At 32.8% G+C, this 11,783-nt stretch overlaps 1 protein-coding gene across 2 annotated transcripts; it reads right to left on the bottom strand.

Annotated features, from left to right (window-relative positions):
- Positions 1–1,979: 1,979 nt before the first annotated feature.
- On the bottom strand, positions 1,980–5,112 carry LOC149897210 (uncharacterized). Of its 2 annotated transcripts, none has more exons than XM_090116923.1 (4): positions 4,978–5,112; positions 3,745–3,808; positions 3,106–3,276; positions 1,980–2,206 (listed from the first exon to the last, which is right to left on the bottom strand). In XM_090116923.1, the coding sequence occupies exons 2-4, from the start codon at positions 3,800–3,802 to the stop codon at positions 1,992–1,994; spliced, it is 444 nt and encodes a 147-aa protein (XP_089973049.1). In that variant the 5' UTR covers positions 3,803–3,808; positions 4,978–5,112; the 3' UTR covers positions 1,980–1,991. The 2 variants fall into 2 exon arrangements, with proteins under 2 accessions (XP_089973049.1, XP_089973050.1); XM_090116924.1 differs by lacking the exon at positions 4,978–5,112 and adding an exon at positions 4,752–4,853.
- Positions 5,113–11,783: the final 6,671 nt, after the last annotated feature.

Raw genomic sequence — 11,783 nt, 5'->3', positions numbered from 1 at the left:
AGAGGACTATGTTCCTCGTAATATAGTGTCGATGTCAACTATCACACAAATTTGTACCTATCGAAACTGGCTGCACAGTGCAAACTTATATAAAGTATGTACTTAAATATAAAAATTATTTCAAAAAATCTTCACCTTTGGACCTAACCTACTTGCATCGTTGATATATCGAGTCTGTTAATAATACATAACGTACAAATTACAATATTTTCATAATAGATAAGGTAAACAAAAATCTAAGAAAAGGTTTCTAAAATTCGTACTCACCAACAAAATTATAAATCCTTACCTGTAAAACTCCTACTTCTACATAATATACCTAATATAGTCAATGATCCGTATCAATTATATGATTTAAAATTCAAACGACTTCAAATAAACTCAACGAAGCAAAGCCTATCTAAGCTTCACTATCATTTCTTTGAAAAGGAATAAGTCAACTATATCATAATTTATTAAACGCAAACTTAATACCTCCTTGAGGGCTAAATGTGGCTAAACTCACAAATTAATTTCTCGGAACTTCACACTGTATTCTAGCAGATAATTTTATTATTATGTAACGGGAGATATTTATAAATCTAATCATCCTTTGCTATTTTAAATGAAAAAGAATAGATAAGTGGGTGAAGATGCGATAACCTTTAACCTTATTTCCGCTAATTTTGTAATGAAATATTATTATAGCAACGCAATGTACTAAGAATTAAATGTCTATGAAAAATAGAGGTACTGTTACTAAGAAATATCATGTTTTTTTGCAACGAAAAAAAAAACAACATATTGCCGACTTTAGCTCTCATTTTGGGGAGAGCCCATAGAATGTTCTAATAGCAATTCGTTTAAATTTTTGTTTACTTTAAACATAGGTATAATAGGAAGCATATTTTTTTAGCGTCATTGTCATGGTTTTTTTTTTATTAGCATACACAAGTTTTCTTGTTCAATATATATTTTGGCGCCTCTTACTCGCCTGTTAATCGCCTCTAACTCTCCTCAACTTCAACTCTCCTCAACACAATGCAATGAATACTAATTGAAAAAGAAAATTATATATTATGTTACAGTCAAAACCCTAAACCAGTCAATAACCTTATTGACCGGTAAAATTAGTCAATAAGGTTATTGACTGGAATTCTCGTTTACGCTAAATTTACCAACAATTTCGAAATCCAAAACGCGTGACACAACAAACAAACAATTCATAAAACGGATTGTAAGATATATCAAACATAGCGCTCGGAGGGTAAACTAAATCTCTTAACCCCAGTGATCCATATTGCATAAAAACAAATACTGGTAGGTATATCCCGGTCAACAGTGCGGTGGGGAAAAGCCCTAACGGTGGTTCGTTCACACGGCGCAGTGTTGACACACCTTTATTTATAGAATTTTCTCGAATTCAAATGAATTGATGTTTCATTTAAAAATCGTGAACGTTAAATATACGTTAAAATGGGTAGTGCCATTTCGAGGAAATAATGCCGTACGTGCAGTTTTTATTATTTCAGTAATTGAACTTTATTCGGGATTATGGACTTATAATTAATAAACATTATCGTGCTTTATATTATATACTCACTGTCTTCTATCTATGGTCAATAAAAAACGAAAGGTATATTTATATAGGACTTCAAATGGTCTTAATTTCAATTCAAAATTAAAAAGCGCTAAAAATACAGATTGTCATTGCACATGTCATGGACGCACTGACACCTTACTGACACATAGTCCCGAGGTGGTCAACATTATTATCCTAGAAGCAGTCGAACTAAAGAAAAACCACCACACTTTAAAAATCATTTATTAGCGCCAAAAGTACAAAATGGCAGAAAGGCACAAGAACAGAACAGATATGCCAGTAGGGTCAACAGGTTCGCTACCATTGCACATATCATGGAAGCATTGGCACACGGTTCCAAGATGGTCACTATTATTATAGTAGAAACAGTCCAACTAAAGTAAAACCACCACACTTCAAAAATCATTTATTAGCGCCAAAAGTACAAAATGGCAGAAAGACACAAGAACAGAACAGATATGCCAGTAGGGTCAACAGGTTCGCTACTATTGCACATGTCATGGAAGCATTGGCACACGGTTCCAAGATGGTCACTATTGTCGTCCTTATAGCAGTCCTTCTCGTGAAGCCTCCAGCCGCAGCTACGAGTCACACGGACTTCGGAGTCACGGTGGGAATGGAAGACTAAAAAATAAGTCAAATTTTATTAGCAAGAATATGGATTGATGGAAAAGGAATACAGGTAAACCTCGAAAACATGATGATTTAATGGAAACAATGGGCAAAAACTGTATGGAAATTTCTCAGGATAGGGATTATTTTGAGGAGATAGGAATAAGGAGTCCGTGGAAATAAAAAGGAAAGCAAAACTAACATTACTTACTAAACATAGAATTCAGTTTTACTAACAAAACATTTGCAATGTAAATCAAATAGTGCGTCGAATTTTAAATTGCTATACCTACAATAAATAAATCGATAAAGACGAAAAATCACATAATAAAATGCCATGATTGTGCTTTAAGACCAATTTATGACTATGACATAAAGAATGGAATAGCAGCAATATTGTATATCTACTCAGAATTTCTCCCATAATCCGGTCACGTGTCCAAGATGTTAATTAATGAGGAAAATCTTTAGAAAAATAAATTTTATTTTGTTGTTAAATTATTCTGATCTGAGCTGTATCAGAGTGTTTATTAAAAACAATGCAATGTAATATTGTTCAGAAACTATTACCGATTACTACCACGTCAGAGATAAATTAACAGAAGTGAGGTAAATTACAATTGCAACTTACTTAGAATTTCTAACCACCACTTTTTAAGTAGGTAGCACCCAAGAATATAAAGTTACCAAAATGCTTCTGAAACATCCTACTAATATTAACGAAATTTTATGTTTGTTTGTTTGTTACTCCTCCACTTAAAAACAGATTAATCGTTTTCATTAAATTTGGCAAATTGGCACACACATAGAGAATAGCTTTTATCCCTAAAATCCCACGAGAACGGGAACTATGCCGGTTTTTCTTTAACTACGCAGGCGAAGTTGCGGGCGAAAATGTAAAACAAACTTACTGGTTTGCACAATTTTCCGACAGAAGAACTGCATCTGGTTGGAATTAGGGATGGACATCTCGCAGTCGATGATTGGCACGATGTAGGGATGTTCCCCGCTTTCATACTTCTTAACGTCGAGACAGGCTGAGTTGTTCGCGCTATTGCAGTCGTAACAGCGTATACTTGTGGCTGAAATATATATTTGTAAATTAAAAATTAGTTAAATTAGAGATTTATTAGATAAAGGAAGTTACAAAAATGTGAAAAATAACACTCAATTTTATCCCTGGATCAAAACAGGGAGGCTATCTATATTCATAAACAAAGAAAAGCTTATTTTGGCAACTATGACTAGGTACGAATAAACATAATAGATGCATTTTGTAAATACAACAAAAAATATAACACATGATTGAACAGCCAGTCGCTAGAAAACACGTTTTAGGGCGTAATGCTATACCAAATATTTTATAGTCCATTTGGTAAAACATAAACAAAAACTACAATAAAAAGATACAAATTTTTACATAGGTAATCCATTAACATGACCATACATAACATTGTGTAATAGTTTGGTAGTCTAGCAATAGATAGAGCATTATCACTGAAGCCATAGTTCAAGTAAATTAGATAAGGGGAGAACAAACTGATACTCACACTCATATACTAAAGAGAGGAACACCAACGCACAGAATGATTCCTTTATCAACGACATCCTAATCTGAAAATAGTTAATAATAATAAATAAATGAAATATATTTACACCATATATTATGTAGTTGGAAGTCAGAAACTAAACAGAGAGCGGTGTTTTATCTTTAGTTCGGATTATGCGCGTCCACCCACAGATAAAACCACGCGCAAAACTATTTCCTATTCCTACCCTTTAGGGTTGGTTTTTGAAAAAAGTAGCCTATGTTTGATTCTTGGTGCCAATATAGTTGAAGTTTTTTATTCCAAGTTTCCCAAACCCAAAAAAATGGACAGACTTTTATAATGTTACTGTGGCCTAGCATGGCTTTGCGTGCTCTTCAGATTATCTCGTTGTACCTATTTTCCTCATCTATTACAATCACATAATTATTTTCTGAATAAAAGAAGTTTTCCCTAGAGACAAATCTTTCTCAATTCCAAACTTTATCTAACTCAGTTCAATGGTTTAGTTGGGTACTACAGTAGCGTTTTTTTAGGTACCTAGGTACTATTCGCTGTTCCTACGGAAGGTTCCATTGAAATACTTATAAATCTATTGACATATACAACGGACAAGGGTCATAATACTTTATGGTGTAAATAAATTGAGAAATAATTCGTTATCATTACGGACTGTACATTTTTGGACATTATGCCCGGATTCACAGTTTCCTGTTTTGTTTAAATTATCTGTCAGTTAGAATGATAAATAATGTATGAAAAAGTTACCAGAAAGTAGTGAAGCATTTCTTTGGTTTCTTACAATCATAATATTTATATATCAGTTAGCAAAACATATTGTTCTAAAATAATATGATTAGAATGATTATATTCTGAAGTTCTATGTTCATTTTTAACTCCTTTACTGATCGGATCAATTTTTATAAACTTATTCATTTAAGTTAACTACCTATATCTCTACTCTTCGTCACACTTCTTCCACGGCACTAAATTTTCAAGCACATCGTTACCTTTACACAGCTACCGCACCACACATTTTATAGACACATTTAATCGAATCATATCACAACAAATTAATTATTTATTTAGTTCATACATAGCAACAAAATAACTCATCTACACTTCTAATGTGTTTATCATCCACAAGATAAAAAAACACATTCCTAAATAATTACTTGGATAGAAGAAACACGCGCATATCATTTATGTGATTAAAAAAAACCTGTTACATATTACCTGAATTAATTATTCACTATTCTAAAAACAAATAACTTCGCAATCGATATAAATAAATAAACCACACTTGTGATAATTACAAGTAGACTATCGCACTGGGAATATGTTATGTTACTGAGTTTATGACCATTCACGATATCTTTTCTATAAGTTAGAGTAGTATAGTGTGACATAATAATGTTGATACTTGAATTAAAAAAAAGCTTGGTTGCATTATTTTTATGTATCCATATAAAACTAGCTACGTTTTCGTTTGTAAACAAGTTGTTTACGAGCCAAAGCCATTCAAATGAGAATCCAGCCGTAATTTTAAATTCTCCAATGTTTTTTTCCACGGTAAAAAGAGTCTTCAAGTATTACACACATACTTGTATTGTTTTACCTTAAATACAGTAGAATGAATAATGTAATTATTTCTATTAAGAAGTAGTTATCTTTATTAGATCTAAGTTGTATGCTCATTTCCATTTCTGTTGTTTCTACAATTCCATTTTATTTTTAACTAGCTTCCGCCCACGACTTTGTACGTGCATCCCCGTTTTTCCCCGTTCCCGAAAGAATTTCGGGAAATCCTTTCTTAGCGGATGCCTACGTCCTAACATCTACCTGCATGCCAAATTTCAGCCCGATACGTCCAGTGGTTTGGGCTGTACGTTGATAGATCACTATATCACCTTTGAGTTTTATATATGTATATAGATATGGCCTTACTACAAGTTCCTACAGTTGGTCCTTAAAGAAAATCGATCAGTAAAACAGATGTATGAATAATGCATCTACTCCATACCCCACTAGGGGACACGGGACTTCACTTTTTTTACTACAAGTTCTCAATCAAGTTCAGTTGGTTAGCTTTTTTATACAAATACTACATAGATAGATATTAAATTTATTCGTAGATAAATAGTATCAAGTCTCTGTGATCCCTAACTCGTTATCGCACTGACCCATGTCCCGTTTGTAAAATATTCATTGATATTGAAACTTTATATAATTACTAGCGACCCGCCCCGGCTTCGCACGGGTGCAATGCTGATACTAAATAGTAAATACACTACAGAAAAACTGTGAACGTTGTATATAAAAACATAGCGGCCCGCTCCGGCTTCGCACGGGTATAAAATATATAGCCGGGCGGCCGGGCGGCCGGCCCGCGGCCGGTACCGCCGCAAACGCTACGTCCCGCAATTTTTAAATCTGTAATATCTTCGAAAATATTCACTTAAATCATACGGTGTAAAGGGCTTTAAAGATCTATATTAAATGAACAATGTATTCAAGGTATTTAATTGGTTAAGGATTAATGCTGTATTGGTTAAAATCGCTTCGAAAATTAGCCATTATTTTAGTCGTAAAAAGTAAATGACAAAAAAAAGTTATTGTGGGTTATCCATAAGAGATAGACATATACCATCACGGACTTTTCTGTTGACCTTTTCAATGTGTACAATACTTAGTACATTATTTTGATAAAACTCGTAGGGTTCAGCCTGCGTTTGCAATGTAAGCGGAAAAATGTAATTTTTTACGACATCACATTAGAAACCTCAAAAATAACATTACATACTTCTCCACTATTTAACGGATGTTATTATACATATAAACCTTCCTCTTGAATCACTCTATCTATTAAAAAAAACCGCATTAAAATCCGTTGCGTAGTTTCAAAGATTTAAGCATACAAAGGGACATAGGGACATAGGGATATAGGGACAGAGAAAGCGACTTTGTTTTATACTATGTAGTGATTACGTTAATAATGTAAACAATAATTTAGTCTATTGTCATAGGTTTTTAATGAGGTTAATATTAGATATTTTACTATATAGCTATAAGCAAATTCATTTTTACACAATAAGTTTAGTAATAAAATTTATAAAAGTAGGTAGTTTTTCTTCTTGAAACAGAGTAAGAACTCTCTGAATTTTCTTCAAATAACTATTTACAAAAATATTTGTACCTAATTTTAGATATTATGATTATACAGGAAGCCTCGTATGTGGTATATTATGCTCGATGGAACTTATTATTTAGGGCAAAACAGAATAATTAATAAAAAAAACTTTACCGAGGAAGGAATGGTAGAATTTTTTTTTCATTTTTCCAAAACTTCTGATGCATTGCTACTAGCCACAAAATCTGCTCCACATATGTATAAAAAGTATCTTGCCCATTAGATCGTCTTACAAGGCTCACAACTAAGAGGTTATTTACTCTAGCGCATATAACTTCATTCTTGTAAGTTGAAACATGACGCTACTTTGTAAGGCTTCAGAACTATTATGCCTCACATCCGATGTTTCGAGAATCAACATTTAACTCCAATAAATGGAGTTTGATACTGTTGTAAGTTACTGTATTCATTTCAATTACATATAAATATAAGTATACACACTTTTTTGTTTAAAGTTTTTTCATCTGCTTCGTTATCCAAACTTGGTGGTTTTTTTGTTTTTCAGTTTACTTTCTAGAATTTAACTGAAAGTCGACTTTAAAAATAATTCTACTAGTACAAAGCTATGTATGGTTAGATACCCGTAGTAGCTTAGGTTGGTTTTATTTTATATTCTTTCCAGGTCCAAACCAGTATAACAGGCTAGTCATTATATTATACATCCTATAATGGGTAGGTACCTATATCATAATCATCTAGATTCTAAACAAGCAGGTAGCCTTCCTATTATAAAAATATCAATGAAATAAATTAAAACATGTGCACGTTCATTATTACTTATCTCTATTCTAAATACGCACTTCCGGACATTACATTTGAGATAAAATGATACTTTTAATATTTCTGATCACATTATTTTGTTTCCATAATAACTACGACAAAAAAATATGATGTGCAAAACTAAACAGCCAACGGCATTTTGAAAGTAGCCGAAGTTGTTTTATACTAGTTACTTATTGAAATTCAGGTGTGTAGAATATATTTCGAAGAACCATCTTATTGGCAAACTTTTCCACTCAAAAATAAATTGCTTTCATATGGAAGTAATAGACGGTATATTGGTATATGATTCTTTTCAAGAAGCACATAAATTATATTTTTTAAGTTTGAGTGCGAAATCTTAAACAAGTCGATATTTTTTTAGAACTATCGAATGATGTTTTGCAATGCAAACTATATTTTGACGGAATTAGAAGGTTACTGATGGAAGAAGGAAGTTACGGAAGGTTACAAATAACTAAAAACAAGAAATAGATACCACTTCTAAAGTCTAGAGACATACTTAAAAATAGACATAGAACACGACATTATATTGAACCTTTTACAGTAATTGCTACAGTTAATGAAATGCATTTGCATTCAAGTAACACCACTTCTAACTCCAAAGCGGACACAGCAGCACCATATTCTAATCACAATGAAAAAGATCCGTAACAAAAACAAAGTGAACATCAAAAAGATACCGACAGACGAAATAATAGACATGCAATACATAAGAGATTTCTATTTAAAGGATTTCAAATATATCAGCCCCCAAGTGACCATTAAAAAGGACGAGCCAAAGAGTTTGAGATTGTTCGCAAAACTGTGGTTTAGGGAAGTGATAAAGGGCCTCAAACAATTCCTTTATGAAGGCTCTTTGCATGGAGTCAAGTGAGTTAAATTGATTAGGAGGAATCGACGCGTAATGAACTTACGCTCTACAGATTTTATCATTCGATTAGATGTGGGCGATTTGGTAGTTCGACTATTTAAATTTGTTATTAGTTTTGAACTGTTGTAATGGGATTGTAGTAAGTTTTGTTTCAAATAATAAGCAGACGGTTAAATGGATCGCGGTATATAAATAAGTGCAGATCTATTTAAACTTTTAGGTGTAATTTAAAAATACTATATCTACTGATTAATAACTATAGGTACTAGACAGTAGACTTGATAGATTCTCGAAGTTTCCAGTTAGACTTACCAGTTACCAGGCAGACTTTTGCCATGAAGAAAACGTTTTAACAAAAAGCACGTGCTGAGAAGCGTTTTTATGTTTTAGCTTTAAGTTTTTAATTTCAGATATATTTTCGAGCCGTCCTTCAGCCACAAGGAACGCATAGTATGGATAATTATAGTCGTGATCAGCATCATCATCTGTGCCATGAACATCATCCAGCTGGTCAGCAAGTGGACTTCCACACCGTTTGTTAATGTTATCGACTCTCTACCAACACCAATATGGGCAATACCCTTTCCAACTGTGGTTTTGTGTCCCCATATTCACTTGAAGCTGTCCTATAAAAATGTATCGGAATTGAACGAGTAAGATTTTTCTCTTGAATTAATTGTTTATTAATATCTCAAGAACTATCTCTACTATAATTATACAGGTGTCCCATACTCTGTACTAAGCTCAGATGGAATTAAAATTTGCATACGCTTTTAGACAACCTGTATATTTGCAATAATTATAAAGTAAAGCCAAATCATTCTTATTAATGTTTTCAGATTAGAGAACTCTTTCGCTTCATTAGTATGCCCACACATGGTATCTAATCGTTCTAAAAATCAAAGATTAACAACGGACCAGAACATAAAGCTTCAGGAATTTATTGTGCAGGTTAGTAATGTATTATGGGTAATTGATTTAATAAAAAGCATATATTTTCTGTTCCATATGTGTTTAGTGTGAAATCATACAGTTTATCCTCATTTTTCCTCTCTTTTTGCTACTTTTAATTATTGTTATTTTAATAATGGTGTCGAAAATAAAATTAATAATGCAACTAATTTATTCTTCTAATATTGTATTTAGGGCTCTCCAAAATGTGAAGAAATTGTAAAATTCTGCCATTGGCGCCCAGAAAACAATACAGAGTGGCATTCATCAGATTGCTGTGAAAAATTCTTTAAACCTGTTTTTACAGAATACGGTCTGTGCTATACTTTCAACGATCTTCCTTTAGGCGGAATGTAAGTTACTTGATTCTTGTAAAATTATGACCTGATTAAAGCTACTTAAATAATGCACAAACTTCTTCATAATGTAGCAAACAGACAAAAGACAACGCAAGGTAAACTATTATGAATTCCTACTTACGTGTTAGTAGTAAGGTAGGGTCAGGTATGCCGTGTGATCATTCAAATTACACACATAGAATTATACTTACTGCTATATAAAATCCCAAAACAAATTTCAGGACAAACAGCACATTAAAATGGCAGCAAACATTTAACGAAAACGTATCAGCTACTCCTCTAGAGTGGGGTCTAGACATCGGCTATCCCACTATATTCCCACCTGCAGCCGACATAGTGCCTTATAGGGTGATGGCGTCAGGAGAAGCAAATGGAGTAGATATCGAATTGTACCTAAACATAAGTGAACACCAGTACATTTGTGATGGACATTACAGAGGATTTAATGTAAGTAAATTTAAAGTGCCTTTATTGTATGAAATCTTAGCATTAGATCATTGATGAAGGTATTTGAATATGAAGGGAATACTATAAGTAACTTATCTTTTAGCCTAGAAGTAGTTAGGAAAAGAAGAAGTTTAGGACAAGGTAAATTAGGACTTCTAATAACAGCAACTGTGAAGAGATTTGAAAAACTTTGATTTACAGGTCTTAATCAGATCACCAACAGACCACGTATACAGTACCACGATTCTACGTCTGCCCATGGACAAAATGACGACCATAGAAGTGACTCCAACAACATACAAAACGGATACATCTCTTCGAGCTCTGTCTCCAGATTTAAGACAATGTTTCTTCCAAAACGAAAGGAAGTTAGAATACTTTGAATTCTATACAGATAGCAATTGCCAGCAGGATTTATTGATGCGCGAAACAATGAAGAGATGTAAATGCGTTATGTTTAATTGGCCAAGTAAGTTAAATTTTATTTTATAGATATGAAAAAAAAATGTTTTCAATTAATAACATTAAAATATATATAAGGAGATAGTCACGCTTCCGGCTTGTATAGTATTATCACAGACTAGAAAAAATATACTAGGTAAATCAATGTTGCAGGAAAATCTATTTTGGAACCGATCTGTTCAACAGTTCAAGATTTTATTTGCATCAAAGAAGTAAAAGGTAAAATCAATCGTTCTTTTCAATCATTGAATTCATTACTTAATTAATTGGATTTAAAAATTCGATATAAACACTGCATCATTAAAATTTTTAATTACCTAGATAAAATGATTATACCTACAATATAATTTCTTTATCTTAAATCAGTAGTTTCTGAGATAATCGCGTTTAACCATAGAAACGAACAAACATGATCTTCAGCTTTATAATATTAGTAAGCGTTTGGAGCTTCTCGGAATCGAACACTATGTTTTGAAGCTTTTGAACTATAATTTACAATTCATAGATCATACTAGTTTGATTTATACGAATTGTTGAACTGTAATGCTTGATATTACAATGGTAATAATTCCTATCTGATGTTCAATTTTGAAACAGTTATGGATACTAGATGATTTAATAAACGATGACAACAATTTTAAGTAATAAGCTCATTTTAAAGACTTTTACTTATTAAATATCAATAAGCGTAAAACTAACGTCTATCCTTTTAGCCTTAGTGGAACAGCGTCTGATCTACGCATACTACAAGGACAGCGATGAACAGAGGGAACATCACGAATACTCCTCATCTTGCTACCCTTCCTGCAACGATGTGCTTTACTCTAGCCAAGTGTATTACTCTGATTTAGGGGAAGAACCGAAGAGGACAACCCCTCACTGGAGTGAACCAAAAAAGTATAATGTGTATTATTTTTAACGGTTTTCTTTGATCCAACTATCCAGTATCCTACATACGTCAAAAACGCGAGAGTTAGTA

The sequence above is a fragment of the Colias eurytheme genome, chromosome 26, assembly GCF_061535395.1.
Source record: "Colias eurytheme isolate Ceu_HAF_F1 chromosome 26, ilColEury1 Martin Lab GWU primary, whole genome shotgun sequence".
Classification (NCBI taxonomy): domain Eukaryota; kingdom Metazoa; phylum Arthropoda; class Insecta; order Lepidoptera; family Pieridae; genus Colias; species Colias eurytheme.
This window is presented reverse-complemented; position numbering and strand designations above follow the sequence as displayed.